Source organism: Oryzias melastigma, linkage group LG11 (genome assembly GCF_002922805.2).
Source record: "Oryzias melastigma strain HK-1 linkage group LG11, ASM292280v2, whole genome shotgun sequence".
NCBI classification, from domain to species: Eukaryota; Metazoa; Chordata; class Actinopteri; order Beloniformes; family Adrianichthyidae; genus Oryzias; species Oryzias melastigma.
The window spans coordinates 586336-603896 of record NC_050522.1 but is presented as its reverse complement, the minus strand read 5'-3'; the positions used below and the strand labels follow the sequence as shown (position 1 = coordinate 603896).

The 17561-nt window shown below is 40.3% G+C and overlaps 2 protein-coding genes across 2 annotated transcripts in view; one reads left to right on the top strand and one right to left on the bottom strand.

Moving 5' to 3' along the window:
• Nucleotides 1-629: 629 nt before the first annotated feature.
• si:dkey-166k12.1 (solute carrier family 22 member 13) lies at nucleotides 630-6788 on the top strand (the record flags this gene model as incomplete). The annotated part of the gene is given in 7 exon segments (XM_024263739.2): nucleotides 630-798; nucleotides 869-983; nucleotides 2448-2554; nucleotides 2633-2844; nucleotides 2924-3032; nucleotides 3116-3328; nucleotides 5019-6788. Coding segments are annotated over 7 exon segments (1028 nt in total), but the record flags the coding sequence as incomplete, so codon positions are not given.
• Nucleotides 5857-17561, bottom strand: part of zgc:110239 (uncharacterized protein LOC550326 homolog) — a 17627-nt gene continuing 5922 nt past the window's right edge. The window contains exons 6-11 of the mRNA XM_024263737.2: nucleotides 13635-13830; nucleotides 13376-13569; nucleotides 11778-11869; nucleotides 8044-8205; nucleotides 6345-6534; nucleotides 5857-6280 (exon numbers count right to left, since the gene is read on the bottom strand). Of these exons, the coding sequence (XP_024119505.1) occupies nucleotides 6093-6280; nucleotides 6345-6534; nucleotides 8044-8205; nucleotides 11778-11869; nucleotides 13376-13569; nucleotides 13635-13830 (1022 nt within the window). The 3' untranslated portion in view covers nucleotides 5857-6092. The remainder of the gene's footprint in view (nucleotides 6281-6344; nucleotides 6535-8043; nucleotides 8206-11777; nucleotides 11870-13375; nucleotides 13570-13634; nucleotides 13831-17561) is intronic.

Below are 17561 nucleotides of genomic sequence, written 5' to 3'. Positions count from 1 at the left end.
GACCCGGTCCCAGTGGAAAACGATGGATGGATGGATGGATGGATGGATGGATGGATAGATAGATGTTAAAATACGTAACAGAGCAAGAATGGTTATTCAGACAAATACAATAGTTGTTTATCTCTCTATTGATGTCTATGGGATTTTGTCTTCTTGCAGCCAGCGGGTACTTCCTGTTTGGTATGGGAGGGGGAGAGATCCCTCAGTCCAGTTCTCATGTACAGTCAATGGTTACAACCATCCCTAATCTCCTTGATGGTGTCAGTAGTCCAGGTTGTTGTCTCTTCTGATTTTCCTCTCACTGGCTTCCTCTAGGTCTAAGGACATTCAGAAAAGTTTCTACAATCATTCACATCTTCAAATCAAACCTGCTGACTAGTAAATGAGCTCATTTTGACCTCAATGTTCCCCTAATTATCAAGACAAACTCCTGAATGAGCGCGTCCAGGTCGTGTTTTTCAAGCAGCTGGTACTCTCTGTTTTTCAAAGTTGTAATGAATTGTTTCTTCAAACCTGCCACTCTTTCCTTCACTCAAACCTAAAAGCCAACACCTCACTCGCCCCTAGAGCCCGTGATTCCTCCTCTCCTTTCCTCCCCCTCCAAACCCTCCCCTGTGTTTCTCCATAAGGTACTGAGTGGACGTGCACCAAGAAGCGCATGCTGGCCGGCATCATCACAGACTACACCTTCGGTCTGGGCTACATGCTGCTGGCGGGAGTGGCGTACCTGATCCGAGACTGGAGAAAGCTGCAGCTGGCCATATCCGCCCCGGGATTCCTGCTCATCTTTTACATTTGGTGAGAAATTCATCAAAGTTCAGACGAGCACCGGCCTCCTCCACGCTGAAACGAGCCCTCCGTTTGCTAGGGTACTCCCACAGTCCGCCCGATGGCTGCTGGCCAACGACCGGACAGAGGAGGCGATTGCGCTCCTCCGCAAAGCAGCGCTGGTAAACGGGCGGGTCTTACCTCCAGCTGTGCAGGTGTGTGTCAGCATCCTACCCTACGTTCTCCCTGTTCAAAGCCTTAGGTGCTGGAAGTTTTCCTCCAAACCTTTGTTTCGTGTCCCATCCAATACTGCACTTTTAGTCAAACCCAATTCTTTTTACTAACAGATAAAAGTCTCCTATGATAACATGGAGAGAAACAAATATCACCCCGATTTATGTGTGCGTAATTCTTGATTTGTGCTTGGATGTTCTTGATTTGTAACTCATAAAATACTGTACTTATGAGTTTTGTAACTTTTGTACTTATAAATACAAAAATTCTAAAATAAAAAAAATACAATTTACACATGTACAAATTAAAATTACAACAGTTTGAAACTAATTACAAACACAAATCTTTAGAAATCACGCTTGAATCGCTTGTCTTGACTTGACATTTTCCACTTTCTTGAACAGATAAGCTCAATAATTATTGTAAAAAAAAGTCTAAAAAAGCATTTTAAAAACATTTATCACTTTAAAATAAAAGTATTAAATACATAAAATTAAATAAAACCAGTTTTATGTTTTCAGGAAAAAATGTCATCTTTTGAGAAGCGCTTTTTTATAAACAAAGTCTGATTGATTAGAAGTTAAAAAGATTGAAAAGTCAAAATTTTACAATTTTTAAAAAAAAAAGCAAAAAAAGTTTAAAACAAATTAGCCAAAACAGCTAGCATGTAGCTGAAGTATTAGCAAAACTCCAAAACAACCTTTTCTCCAGAGTGCGGGGAGAAAACCCACACCTGCACGAGAACATGCAAACTCCACACAGAAAGATCCCCGTTGGTGTTTCAGGCTCCTCCTCCTCCTCCGGGACTTGAACCAGGGCCTTCTTGCTGTGAGGTAACAGCGCTAACCACTGCAGCACCGTGCAGCTCAAAATGGGAACTATTTTTAAAAGCGACTGGATGGTTGGATAATGGTTAGCACTCTCACCTCACTGCTAGGAGGTCCGGGTTCAAACCCCGGCTGGGTTCTGTCTGTGTTCTCCTTGTTCATGCGTGGCTCTTCTCAGGTCTCCTCCCACCGTCCAAAAGCATGCTGGGTGTCACTAGGTTTGTCTGAGAGTGTGACCCTGCAACAGACTGGGACAGGTTCAGAACTCCACCCATACCCACAGTAGCTGGGATAGGCTCCAGTATCCTCATGATGATTCAACAGATTCTATTATAACAAACTAGCACTCACATACTTTCAGACAGCGTCTTTATTATTTATAGGTATCAGAAATAAATAGACTTTATTATCAAATACTTATTTCTTTCTGTGAAAAAAATGAATTTCAAGGAAAATTGGAAATATTTGTAGAGTTCAGTCTTTTGATTGTCATGAAGTTAATTAAATCTTATTCTCTTAATTCCTTTTCATTTATGTTCATTTTTTTCCGTCTTCATATAATAAATGAATATCTTAAAGGTGAGGAATGTGATGGTGGGTGTGTCTCTGTGACGTCAGGTTGAGAAGTGGGAGATCCTGGGCGGATCAAAGCGAAGCCACTCGGCTGTGGATCTGGTCCGGACGCCTCAGATGAGAAAGAGGACGCTGATCCTGTTCTACATCTGGTGGGTTGTCTTGTGGGTGTGGTTGTGGTGGATCCGACCCCTCTCACAGTGCTGTGTCCTCCCCCACTCAACCCTCAGGTTTGTGAATGTGCTGGTGTATTACGGACTCTCCCTCGGCGTATCCAGGCTGGGCACGGACCTCTACATGACCCAGTTTGTCTTTGGGTTGATTGAGATCCCAGCTCGCTCTTTGGTTCTCTTCTTCCTGCCCTTCAGCCGCAGACTCAGCCAGAGCGGTTTCCTGGCTGTCGGGGGGCTGGCCTGTCTGCTCATGCTCGTCGTCCCTGCAGGTAGATCTGCAGTCCTGAGACTTCCTGGAATTCCTGTGTAGTTTCTTGGAGACTCAAAACTTTTTCCTGGTTGTTGTAGATCATCCCAATGTCTTGACTGGTCTGGCCATGGTCGGGAAGTTTGGTATCACAGCCTCCTTTGCCATCATCTATGTGTATACGGCTGAGATATTCCCCACTGTGGTAAGGTAGGACCTGTAGCTGTTTCCTGTTCCCTGTGGACTCCTGCGAAGGCAAAGCCCCGCCTCATTTGTCCCTGGCATTCCCACAGGCAAACCGGAATAGGAGTTTCCAGCATGTTTGCCAGGATGGGGGGTGTGTTGGCTCCCATCATTAACATGCTGCATAGCCACAGCCCTGCCACGCCCCTCGTCATCTTTGGAGCTTCACCGCTGCTGGGAGCGCTCCTGGCGCTGGCGCTGCCAGAGACGGCAGACAGACCTCTTCCAGACACCCTGGAGGACGCAGAGAACTGGGACGTCAGGTACTCCCACCCCCTGCACCTCACTTTTCTACCCACCCCCACCCATGAACAGCTTTAAAGTGATCATCTTTTGGTCTATTTTCAGTGTTCCCAGTGGTCTCTTATTTATGATTGTGACATTTTTAGCCAAAACAGAGAAACCACTGCAGTTTTCTTGGACATAGTTTCTGCAGAGCAGCAAGAGTTCACTAGAAAAGTTGCATTACCTGCAATAATGCTAGCATGAATGCTTTTTGCTGAAAGTAGTCACTGAGGATGCAGACGCTTTTTGCAGAAAACGATGATGTAATTTACTTTAATTGCTGAAGGGATTTGCTGAAAATGCAAAAGCTATTTGTAATAATGTCACATTTGCTAGAAGGCTGGAAATTTGGTTAACAAACTATGAAAGAGCTGAAGTTTACCTAGATTTAGAAAAAATGTAAAATTGCTTAAAAATCTCTAATACATACTAATTTTTCAAAAATATTTAGTGTTTTGCTTAAATACTAGCTAAACTCAAAAATAGCCTAAAATTCCTCAGTAAACTAAATCAGTCAAAACGTTAGCATGTTGCTAAAATATTAGTTGAACTCCACATTTTGTCAAAAACTCAAAGACAATTTCAGAGATTTCATCAATCTTGGCATCTAAACGTTCAGCTCGTTCAGGACATTAGTGCTTGTATTTGTGGTATTTATAAACTTTATAGTTTTTGAAATATTGGGCAAAATCTGCTCCAGAGGAAATGAATGAGAATTTCTTCAAATTTTACAATTTTAAGCAGATCAACAACAAGCCTTCAAATATTTTCATGGGCTATGTTTTCATCTTTTAGAGTCATTTTCAAAAAATTTAGTTTACCTAATATTTTAGCAACATGCTTGTTTGTCATCTACTGGGCTTCTATTTTAGCAACATGCTAATGTTTTTGGCTAATTGTTATCTTCTAGGGTTTTTTAGTCTAAATTAGAGTTTAGCTAATATTTTAGCAACATGCTAACATTTTTGACTAATTTATTTTACTGAGGAATTTTCTGCAATTTTGGATTTTACCAAAGATTTTAGCAACATGCTAACGTCTTTGGCTAATTTGTCATCTTGTGGCGTTTTTGAGGCTTATTTGGAGTTTAGCTTCTATTTTAGCAACATGCTAACATTTTAAGAAACACACTAAATATTTTTGCAAACTTGTCATGTATTGTGGATTTGTGAACAATTTTACTACAACATTTTCATAAATTTAGGTCAGCTTCAGCTCTCTTTCATAGTTCTTTAATGAAATTTCCAGTCTTTTAGCAAATGTAACATTTTACAAACAGCTTTTGCATTTTCAGAAAATCCCTTTACCAATTAAACTAAACTGTGTCACTATTTTTATCAAAAAGCTTCAGCATATTTAGCAACTACTTTCACAAAAAGCATTCACACTAGCATTATCACAGGTAAGAAAACGTTTCGAGTTTAATTAGCATTTTTTCTTTTTGTCAATTTTAAAATAGTGCTGTGATTTTTCAGCAAAATATTTCCTACTTTCCTTCATCTGAGCGCGTGTTCGCCTTCAATGATCAGATGAGTTCAGTTAGCCCCTCCCCCTGCCAGAAATCCAAAACCTCCATACAGATCCGACTGAATGGAGGAGAGGAGGCTTGGCTCTGCTTGCAGTGACAGTAAATCTTTGCGCGGCTTCAACAGTTTCTGTCTCCTGCAGGCTCGCTCCCGTCCAGGAGAACTGTCAGATGTGTGATGGAGTCGGCCCGTTACCCAGCAGCACGGAGAAGAAGGAGCTGCTTCCTCTCGCAACTCTGACCTAACCGGCTCTAAGAGGACACAAATGCTTTATTATCCGGCCCACATTCAGGAAACAGCAGTTACCCTTACACTCTCTATGCAATTCCATGTCAGGATTTGAGAGAGAGCTCTATGCAAGGAAGCCAAACAAGTTCAGCACAAGGTGTTCATGCACGGCGCACAAAGCCGGCATTCACTCCACCTGCCATGCAGCCCATAAGAGGCCTACTGTTGGAGCAGATTTAGCTCTCAACCAACATTCAGGAATAGCTCTTTTGCAAATTTCGCAAATCTTTTGTACCTTTGTACCTTTCACCTCATTTTCTAATGCATTGATGAACAAACGTATTCAATCTGGAGATGTGAAACCTTTGATACGAGACTACTCCCTCTCAAACGTAGTTTTAAAGAATAGGGATCTGCTGCATATTCTTTCAGTAGTTATGTTTGAATGCTTTAATCAAAGTGACAGCAGAGTCTGTTTTATCAGATGCATGCATTCCTGTCTGATGTAGCCCTGTCTTACCTAAATGATGGAACTTTTTCTTCATTTTGACCCTCAGACATCGTTTCTTCTTGATCAGTAAATGGTGCTGAACTGTTATTTGTGGAGACTTTAAGGGTAAAGCGAGGACTTGTCATGCTGCTGCTCGCCCCAAACCTCCTGCAGGTCTTCCAGTGTGAAAGCCCCCAGCATGAAAGCATGTCTTATAGCTGCATGTCTTCATGTAACCACAGATACCAATGATAACTTTTGATAGTTTTTTATGATTCTCTTCCAGTTTATTTAAAGGCTCTGTTTGTAAAGAACAAGGTGAAACGTGTCGACATGTGACAGTGTAGTGAAGGCCGCAGTGCCTTTGTGTTTCCTGCAATAAACGTGTCAATAAAAGAAATGTTCGGATGTTTTTAGGGACAACAGCAGCAGTGAAACATTCTCAGACTGTTTCACGTCAAACTTAGGCACTCGAGCGGAGTGAACTAAAGACCACGTTTACATCAGAGTGACGTATGTGGCATCCGTGGTGACGCCACAGTTGTTATCCTTCATGGACATGAGGATGTAGCCATCGTTGCCCCAGTAGGTGGACCAGGAGTTCTTGACTAACCAGTAGGGCTCTCCGTTTAAGGCGCCGTATCCCACGGCGAGCACAGCATGGTCCAGGTCCTGCGTGGTGTTACCTGAAGGAAGAGGAGCGTTGGAGCGCGGCAGAGGGCGGAGTTTCAGCAGGACGGCAGCACTCACCACAGGCGGGCTCATAGTAGACCCCGTAACTGTAGAAGACGAAGGAGCGGTGCGAAGCGTCGATGCTGACCGCCACCGGCCCGTTTTTGAAGAGCGCTAGCTTCAGGGCTTCTGCGTCGCCGGATGTGACGTTGGTGTAGCTCTTGATGGGGGCGACCAGCTCCGATGAGTTCATGTGGCAGAAACCGTTCTGTTCCGCAACAAAAATCTGGTTTTGATGTCCAATTTAAAAAAAAAACAAGTAGCCTACAGTATTTAGCTTTTATTTTAAATGTATTAAACCTGTTGAATGTTTTTAAGATCTTTCTGTTAAGATTTAATATAAAAATGAATCATCTGGAGAAAGAATTAAGAAAAGAGCCCCTTTGATAAATCTGTCCTTGTTTTCTCTGCATGTTTGGAGTTCACAGTTAGAAGACAATAAAGACGTGATCATTCTATTTATTGATTGATTTTATGCTATTTCATTTTCTTAAAAAAAATCTAGAAGACTTGTCCTCGTCATCAGGTTTAGACCACAGGTGACTGACTGAAGCTCTCCTCTTAGGGTGTAAAGGAGTCTTTTGAGCTGCTAAAGAGAAGAAACAACTCATTTGTGATAGAAAATAAAAACTTCATAGAAATACTCATAGAAAACCAGAGAGCAAAGAGTGATTAGAGATTTAAGGAGTTCCTCAGGGGAAAATGTGTTTTTTTATCTGAGATTGTTTTATGTTGTGACTTCCTCTCTGTTTGGATTCAACATAATATTTTTTTAAATAACACTCATGTAAATTTCTTAGTAAAATAATGTAATAATGTGTCCAGTAAAAAATATGATTTGATTTTTTTTTTTTTTTTTTTTTTACTAGGTCAAAAATGAGATTTTGGTCACTGAGGTTGTGACTTCACTTTGGAGCATCAAACCACAAACAGCAACATCAGTTTGAAGGCTTTTGCCACCAAAATGTTCTGCTGAATGGTTGTTATTTCCCTTTATAGGACGCTTAAGCTGGCAGTAGTTCACAAAACACCTGCTGCTTTCTTCTACAAACATTTTTATAGCTTGTATTTAGTTGACCTTTGTCTTTGAAACAATTTCCAAAAGACGTTAAAATTAAATAGTTTTTGTTAAAAATATTCTGTCATTTGTAACCTTTGTTAAAGAAATAAAAGGAGGGAGGAAAAAATGATTTAATGTTGTTTTTTCTGAAATATTTGGCAACCCTATACTTGCCATTTTGGTGCATCCCTACAAAAGATCAGATTTTTACAGACAGTTCTGGAGGAAATATAGTTAAAAATGTAAGTTCTGAAAAAAAAGATTTAACCTTGAAATCAGCCCGTTAGGCCAAAAATGAAGAACAAGCTGGTGTTTACTTTTAACTTTATGTAAATAAATAACAACTGTTTTTCATTTGACCAAACAATAAAACTGTACAAAAGCCTAAAACAGATGTTTTTTGAGGCACATCTGGCTGATTGTGAGTAAAAATTCCATACCGTGGCTGTAACTGGATTTACAGTTTCACAGCTCCGGTGGAAAATGTCTGCAGAGGCCTCAGCTGGCTGGAGAGCACAGCTGAACTCACATTTCACAGCAACACGCCACTCCAGGCCTTCTTTCTAACCCACCAAGGCTGCAGCGCGCACGTGTCAATGCACGTTTCCAGTCAAGAACCAGATCTCCTCTCTGTATGAAAACCCTCAGATTTCTCACCATTCCCATATAGGAGCCGTAGGTTTCTGTGGTGGCGATGCCGCCGTGTTTCATGACCCACTCGTACGCTCTCCACTCCTCCCCGCCGTCACAGCCGTTGTTGCCAAAACCCCAAGAACAGTCGACCAGCATCTGCTGGGACAGAACCTGCAGGGAGCCGCTCTGGAGGACAAAACAGAACGTTCAGGCCAGAATCCTGCCGAGACCTCAGACACCATCGCTTCACTGAAACTCAGGGATTTCAGGTTTGAAGCTCCTTTGAAAATATGGAGAAACTAAACATTTTAACCAGTTAACAAAGTCACCACGAGTGCACATATAAGCACTTATTGCAGAATCACATCTAAATAAAACTCCTGTGAACTTGTCAACATTACAACTTATAACAGAATGTAAAAGTGTCTCACTTCTTCAAACTTGTAAACATTTACATAGTGGACTGCAACAATTTAAGCAGTTCTGTTAATCAAAATCAATCACACAAGCAGACAAATCCAAAACACACCTTAATTCGAACAGAATAAACATTTATTATTGAACACTTTAAAACTACATTTTTAAAACTTTAAAACCATAACTTTTCAACATGATTATGAACTAAATATATAGAGTTATCTGTGATAATGTTAGTGTGAATGCTGTAAGCTCAATTTGGCCGCTAAAGATGCTAGAGCTGATAGCTGAAGAAGCTGAAGCCTAAAAAACTAAAACTTAGGCTAGCCAAAACAGCTAGCATGTAGCTGAAAACATAGCTAAACTCCAAAACAGCCCAAAAAAATGAAAAAAAAAATGCCTAAATTAACCGAAACAGCTAGCATGTAGCTAAAAAATTAGCTAAAACAGCCTAAAAAATCTAAGAAAATGCCAAAATAGTCCAAAAAGCTAACAGAATAACAATTTTGAAAACTTTGAAACTGTAACCTTTTAAGATAATTATGAATAATAAAAATACAGGAAAATTATTCCAGAATAAATCAACTTAAACCTTAAATAACTTTCAATATTTTACTCTTCATAAAAATATATTTAGTCAAAATTATACAAGTTAGAAATTAGTGCAACATCGGGCTATGTTTAATTGACAAAAAAGCATAAATATTTTTAACAATAAAGTGAGACTTTATGGTTCTCGTTGGGTTCTGGTCTGTAAGAAACTAGACTAAATGGCTCTTTTAGCCTTAAAGGTTGCAGACAATTATCTTATTCAGACAATGGCTGGGAGTTAGCATAGATCAGAGATCTGCTGGCCTCAGCTCCAGATCCACATGTGTCTCTTTTATCTCTCCATTGTGGCTCCTTGACCAAACATAAAATAATTAATGGAGACTGCTGACCCAGACATGTCGACCGTCAGAGTTAGCAGCTCCTCCTAACAAAACTACCTAAAGAAAACAAATAAACAAAGCCTGAAAACTAAGACTACCAAGATCCAAACTAAAATAACTAAACCCAGCAGAGTAAGACTGCTGAGGACAAAGAGGGGAAAAAGAACAGAAAAACAAATAAAAGAAAAAGAAATAGTATTTTTTTGAAGTAAGGATTACTTAATTAGCATTTATATGATTTAGATGAGTTAAATGTATAAATTGATGTCTGAGGTTCACATAGATGATAAACTATGTAGGTTTTTACATCCTGTTGACCTGAAGACGTCTAATTTGTTCAACTCTACCTCCAGAATGAACAGATTTTATATGAAAAGAAAAACTTTGGCAAAAAGTTTGATCTTTTATGAGTTAAAAGCACATATTATCTTATGCTGCACAACATTGGCTATAAAGAAAATCACTTTTAGAGAGATGCTAGGTTCTTTAATATTTTTGATTTTGTTCGTGCATAAAAGTAGACATAATTCATATTTATTATAAAGAGAAGGTCATGAATGCAAATCCAAATTTATTAAAGGTTAAAGTAAGACTATGCTGCTTCTTCTAGGTTTAGATCAGTAGAAAACGAGCCGAGATGTCTCTTTTACTGTTAAAGGTTGCCGACCTCTGATTTATAATCACCGTAACGTTTGTTTTAGCATCAGTTTTTTTATGTGTTGCAAACAAGAGTTACAAGTATTATCACTATGCTAACATGGCTAACACTTCTAACTCTTCTTGTGGTTAAAGTGTAGCTTCTTAAAAACAAGTTCTAGACTTACTGAAACAGTTCATAAAGTCTGACTGAGCTTTTGTCTCTCTTAATGCGCCTTACAGTTCAGTGTGCACTTTAATGCGGTGAATACATTTTGGGCTTCATTTCCTTAAGAGATGTCCTCCATCTTCAGAAACATGTAAACGAGTAACATGAAAAGCACCAGTTTGACTGGAGAGCGTCTTAAAGAAGGTGTTCATGTCTATGGCTGCTGTGGAAGCAGCTGTCACCCGGGTAAATGTGAAGCGACCCCTCCCGGGAGAGGGGAGGGGGCTGTCACACAGGTCGCTTCCTGCTGCGTCGCTGCGTCCTGGCAGAGGCACAAAGGCGAGCTGCCGGGGCCTCGCAGCAAATCTCCTCCATTCAGGCCCGGCTCTCCTGAATCCCAGCATTTCCATCCCGGATTTACTGCAGTCTTTATGCCTTTCAGCCGCTTTAATGTAGGCAAACATTTTTAATATTGGACTCCAAAAGGAACTTCTGAAACGACTAACTGATCCAGGAGGATCAATCCGTTTTCTTAATCTAAGCGGCGCGCTCTGGACAGCAGCCTATCAACCAGGGGAAAAAAAAGAACATTATCGAGAGCCGAGTGTGAGAGAGAGTCAAAGAATTTGGTCACTTCAACAGGGTGCCATCAGATCCCATAATAAACCATCCCTATGTTTGGATCCCGTTGCTAGGCGACGCCAGAGAAAGAATGTCTTTGAGCTCTGCCCTCTTTGTGATGGAGGGAAGCCGGACCTGAGTTTCATTCAACTACAGGTTGAAGTTCTACAAAGAGGGAAATCCTCATGAATGACGTTAAATGTTCCTTTAAAACTGTATTGTTCAATCTAAATTATCGAAATTTAAACTTTCCTTTCTGCCATTTCCATCCTGTCCTATAATACTGGGACCTGCTGCTGTGGCATTTACAGCTGCCTCGATTAGTCGACCAGTTGACGACTAATTTAATAATCGATTAGTCGTTACTTTATATTATATGGAGTCAGACTGTAGTAAAGTTGAAAGTTATGATAGCATTCTGCTAGCTTTTTGGACTGTTTTGTTTTTTTTAGATGATTTGGATTATAGCTAATGTTTCAGCTACATGCCAGCTGTTTTGGCTAACTTTGGCTTTTTTTGTTTTTAGGCTATTTTGGCATTTAGCTAATATTTTAGCTGGCTATCAGCTTCAGCATTTTCAGCTATCAGCACTATCATCTTCAGCAGCCAAATTCAGCTTACAGCATTCACATTAGCATTATCACAGGTAGTGTTATATATCTAGATTTGACTTAGTTTAAAGCTAATGATGGTTAAGATATGTTTTACATCCACTTTAAGCATGACCCGATTAGTCAACTAATCGGAAAAAATAATTAGTCGATGATCAAAATAATCGTTTGTTGCAGCACTAGTTTCATTGTTGGAACCTCGTTTCTAAAGCAGCAGCATCGTCTGGGGGATTCAATAGTTCTGGATGTGAAAAACAGATCAACTGCAGGACAACCAAATCCAATCATCACAGATGGCGCCCGTCCCTGAACATCTGCACTTTTGAAGAGTGGAGGGAGCCAAAAACCTCAGAAAGTGGTTTTGATTCTCACCTTCAGGAAGAGAGCGCCCTCTATTGCTCCAGTGGTGGCAAAGCTCCAGCAGGAGCCGCAGACGGCCTGGTCCTTCACTGGTGTGACGGCGCCTGAGGGTCAAAGACGTTAGAAAGATCTCTCTTCATGTTCAACAGGAAACTAGTCTGAATGTTTCTGAAGCTGTAAATGGTGTATACTTGTAGAGCGTCTCTCTACCTTCCTTGAAGGCCCACAGTGCTTTACAGTCACAGACACATTCACACATTCACACTGGGGGGGGACCACCAGACGGAAGGATTTTGTTCCTGTCAGCTAAAGACTCTTGAGGAACCTCACGATGCCATTCCCATTCAGGAGACAACGTTTCAGTTATGAGATGATTCGATTCTGACACAATTATCAATAGATACATAAAGCAGGGGTCTGAAACCTTCAATATATAAAGAGCCAATCAGGTGAAATTCTAACCACCACGACTCAGCTGGAGCCACAGTCTTACGAAGGTCAGACGCTCCTTTGTATTTATGTTATTTTCACTATGATCATAAAAATCAACAAACTGTTGTTTTTCTGCATGAATAAAACATAAACATTATGAGAATAATAGTGTTTTTTCTAAAGATGACGTTGGTTATAACATGACTCCCTTTCAAAATAAAAGTATAGGATCATCTCAATGCAGCAAATGTTTCATTTCATGTCAGCATAAATTAAAAAAGACTATATACATTTTATTTTTTGGTGGAAATTCGTATGTAGAATTGATTCAAAGCTAATTTGTGACCCTTACTGTGTTTTTTGGGCCATGTGGTCCAATTAAAACCCTTGAAACAGTCTGCTTTCTGATCCAGCGTGTGTGTGCTCGTTCTTGTTTTCATCCTAAATCCAGACTTATTTTTCTGTGAAAGTTTGAACATTGAGAGTAAAAAATTAGAGAAAACTGTGAAAATATTCATGTGTGTCTGAGAAAAGAGTAGAAAATGTGTAGTGAGGATTCCTCTCTGTCACTCTATGGTAAACCTGTCCAGGTAGCCAATGAGCTCAAAGCCCCGCCCCCATGTTAAATTAGGATCAGCTTGGCAGCGAAAACTACAAAATCTGAATTGAAACTCAAAACAGAAAACTGAAAGCAAAGAATGAAAACCAAAAACAGGACAGTTGAAAGTACAAATAAACATTTTTAGTTTGCGATTTACTTTTTTTTCAATATTTCCTTCAAGTTTTCATTTTTAATTTTCAAGTTTAAAACTGCTTTCAAATTTTCTTTTTCAAATATTCAGTCTGTTTTTTCGTTCACTTTCCTCCTGATTCGACCTCATACAACGTGGCGGTGCAGCTTTTGAAAAGAGAAATATCCCCACTTTAAAACGATCAATCCCACAGAAGTTATTCCATCGATTCTTCATGAGCTGCCACAACTCTGGATTTACTCTCAGGAGAATGAGTCTTAGTGTGAAAGAAAGCGTCTCTGGAGTTTGAACTAGCAACAAAAGCTTCAGTACATTAATGTAATAAAACAAAGTACTTCAAAACACAAAAACACGTCGTCTCATTGAGCCTATCAATAAATCCAAGCTTTGATGAGCTCTTTGAACTCCAGATATAAGCATACGCACCATAGAGCCTCCAGTCCAGCGTCTCTGGAACCTTCACCCCTCTGTAGAGCGTGGAGGGGAAGGGTCGTCCTCTGTTTGGCGTCTTTCCACGTTTCCCTCCACGCATGCTCCGTAACTCGGACGCGGTGCGATCTGCCAGCGAGTTGAGGGCGAGGGTGAAGGGCAGCCGGGCGCGGTTCTTGGAGTGGATAAACCTGCAACACAAACCTGCCTAATGAGTCGGGACGTCCTGGGGGAAGCAGACAGACGGCCGTCTCACCGCAGGTTGTGCAGGAAGGCGTGCTCCCGCTCCTCGTGCTCCCGCTCGCCTCCGTACCGACGCTGGAACTTCTCCTTGAAGTGGCCGAACATCTTCTGCGAGTGTCCCGCGGCAGACGTGTGGATGATCTCTTTCATGGGGTTAGCCAGCATGTGGTGCTCCACTCCTGGACCCGGAAAGCCTCCACAGCTCATGCCTGTCACAACCATAGACTTAATATATAATTAGACGCATCATCTCTGACGTCACCCATTGACTTCCACAGTCCCTGAAATGAAGCCTGAATATTCAGCTCATGGCCGCAGCCATATTGGCTGGAGTTAACTCCGCCTCACACGGACGTTCCAAATATGGGGGAAAGGGGCAGGACCGAGTTCACCCGCTTTTCCTCCGGTCTGTTTTAGTTCACGCCCACAGCTCTACCGTCTGCGACTCCTCAATGCTAACGGCTAACAGCTTCAATTCTCCAGGAAAGCTGCACCGCGGTGGATTATTTACAACATGAATCTTTACAGGTGAGTACTTGGAAGAATGTGTTCAAAGACCTGGGAGAAACTTGAACATACTACAGTAATAGATGGATGACAAAAAGACTGAAACATGATTGGTGTGGTGTCTGTGAGACAGCAGCAGAAGAAAGTGATTCAGTCTTTAAATGAATCTAGAAGTGACAGTTTCTCGTTGATTCACCTTTCATGCTCTCCAAGTATTTCAAGCTCGGTGTGGCATGCAGAAGCAGCAGGAATCACAAAATTAATCTATTTTTGTTCTTGTTGTTGCTCCTTCGTCTTTCATCTGTCTTTGCCAAGGCCTTTTTTCAAAGCGCTCAGTTCCCTGTGAGTTCCAATTGGAAGATGCGTTTGCATGTCAGCAATTCACTGATTATGACCTACTTCATCCCTGTAGGACTTTCCATGACTCTGCAGACTATGGGTGTGTCAGCGTTTCTTTGTTTCTTCAAACCTCTGGATTTACAGATGTTGTGTACTTCAGCATCAGTTAAATAAAGACAGAAGATGCTTAAAGGTTGACAATCTCGTTTAACCTGTTTGTTTAAGGTTAACATCTCAAAGTCTCTTTCTTTTCAAAGTGTCCTTTTTTATTATGGCCATGCACTTTTTACCCATAATAATAATAATAATAAAAAACTGTTTTTTTCTAGGACATAGTTTCAACCCTCCACCCCATAATGTTGGGCATAACTTCGATAATTTGTTTATAAAATTAGTTATTCTAATAAAACAGTACTCGGCATGAAAGGTGTAGTCTTCTGTTTCACCACAAGAGGGAGTTTCTGCTTTTAGAGCAGCTCAGAAGAGCGAACCTCGTGAAATGAAACACAGAGACAGAAGCTGATTGTGTGCCGTTTATGTTCTAGCTGCCCACTAAAGGCTTAACTTCAGAAAAAGAAGGAAAAAAAATCCTAATTTGTCCGGTTTTTCTTTTCAAAACAGCGACACTTTACCGCTGCAGCTGAGGTCTGTAAAGGCTTCAGGCTCTCCGCGGTGTCACCGTGAGAACAAGCCGCATCACGATCAAATAGTCCGCTTTTTTGTGAAAAATGAGCTAAACCAAAGAATTAACAAGAATAAAGTACTAAATATTGATCGAATGTTTATTTATTTTGTAAATGACCATGGTATAAGCGGGATAAAACCCTCCATTATGAGAAATTAACGCACACTTCGTCGGGTATTATCCCTTACGTGTATAATTCATCAGTAAGAAAAACATTAGAAATATTCAGTCATAACTAACATAGTAACATTTATTTAAAAAAAAAATACACCAGACGCTGGCCAAGCGTCTGGCGGGTTCAAACCTGGGAGGGGAACTGGCAGGGTACTCATTGAGTAAGCTCTACAGTCCAGTATTCGCTACCAGCTTGTACTGTGCTGAGTACTCACTGGTAGCGCCTGAGACATGTAGTTGGGTGCCCTTGTATTTTACGGTAATCGCTTTCTACCGCCCGCCTTCACCAGTCCCCCGCTCGAGCTGCTCCTAGCGCCCTGGCGGGTCCCCGGGTTAACCCCCAGGGTGCAAGGAGCAGCTCGAGGTGCCTTCCAGCACGTGAGCACACTTCCAAGTTTGAACCAATAGACGATTGTCGCCGATTGCTATTTATACCCCTTTGTTACCCACACGTGCAAACATATGGTTTTAACTCCACTGTTTTTTGCAAATTTGAATTACACACTATATGTTTGTTAGTTTTAAATAAAATAGGGTGAAAACAAAAATGATTTTAAATGTTTTTTTCCTTTAAAAAGATAAATTTTGAGCCGCAGTGCATGCTGGGAAACGTGACGAAATCTCGCTAGCTAGCTAAGCTAAGTCTCGTTTCTATTGAGCGGTCCGGTGCGGTCTAGTAGAGTAGTAAATACAGAGCAGTTAATCCAGGTGGTGAACGTCTCCAATCAGTTAAGGCCACAGACATAATATATAATTAGACAATCATCTCGGACGTCACCCATTGACTTCCACAGTGACACGTGTCAGTACCCGATCCCCTTTACCTAACCACGCCCTAATAGCGCACATGTATATTACTAAAAATGCTTAGTTCAACGTGAAATTAGCAAAAAAGAAAACAAAGAAAAACTACAGAGCCTTCTATTAATCACAAACTAAAAGAATGGAGAGAAAAAAGTTTCACCAATTGTTCAAATCATTATTTATGAATATGTTTCAGTCTTTGAAAGGCATGAAATTCTCAGTTATTAGATTAATTATACGTTTTAATTCAACAGAGAAAATGGTCAAATATTTGTCATTTGTATATTCACATTTATCAATACAATATTTGGCCAAAATAAGGTAAGGTTTGGTTGGTCTTCAAAGTCTCAGAACAGTTTGTTTCAAACATGGAGAACATTTCTAAAACAAATAGGTTTAAGTTTCAATAGGATTGATGCAAAAGGAACAGCTGGGGTCAAAATACTTAAGAAATAAGATGTTAACTACAGTAAGAAGGAAAATAAAGACATAAAAAGGAAGGAAACAATAACCAAACAGAGATTTGTTCAAAGGTTATCTGGACAGTTTTTGAGGATTTCATGGTTTTTAATGAGACATCATATATTTTGAATCTGTTTTTTAAACAGGATGTTTACAATCTTTCTATTAACAACAATGAATACTACATTTCTTAATTAGTAAAATAATATTAATATTTGTGAATACATTTTCCATAAATGTTAATACGTCTGAGGCACAAAAAGGGTGAAAGTAAAGTTAAAGATTATTCCAATTTCTGAGGTTTCTCCAAAAAACCTTTTGGGATATGAACACGGGAACAATAAACGTTCCCGTTGATATTAATAAGATTTTTTTAATCTAATATTTAAACATTTTATGATGCCTTTGTAAAACATAACATCTCATCATAGCTGTATTTGCAATCCCCTGTATGTTGTGTTTCTTTTTTGTTCCATGTCTTCAGTTCTAAAAAATAAAGTTATAAAAACTAACTAAATAAATAAATGACTCAATGGGTTACCCGATCATCCAGCTGCCGCAAATCGTGTTAAAACTGTCAACCAGCGCGAGTAATAAAGTTTTAGAAAAAAAATGGCGCAAAAGGGAAGTCACGTTATACATGGGCGCGTGATTAGGGCGTGGTTAGGGAAAGGGGATCGGGGACTGACACCCCGAAATGAAGCGTGAACATCCAGCTCACGACCGCAGCCATATTGGCTGGAGTTAACACCTCCTGACACGGACGTTCCAAATATGGGGAAAGGGGGCGGGACCGAGTTCACCCGCTATACTTTAAACATGATTTTAATTGAATCACACACATCAACAAGAGTCATCTCTATATGTTAAAATTAAAATTTTACTGCCTTAAAATGTAAATGCTTTTTTGGATTATAAATCCACTCACCACCAGAAGCAGACCTGAGAGGAACATACAGATACAAAAAA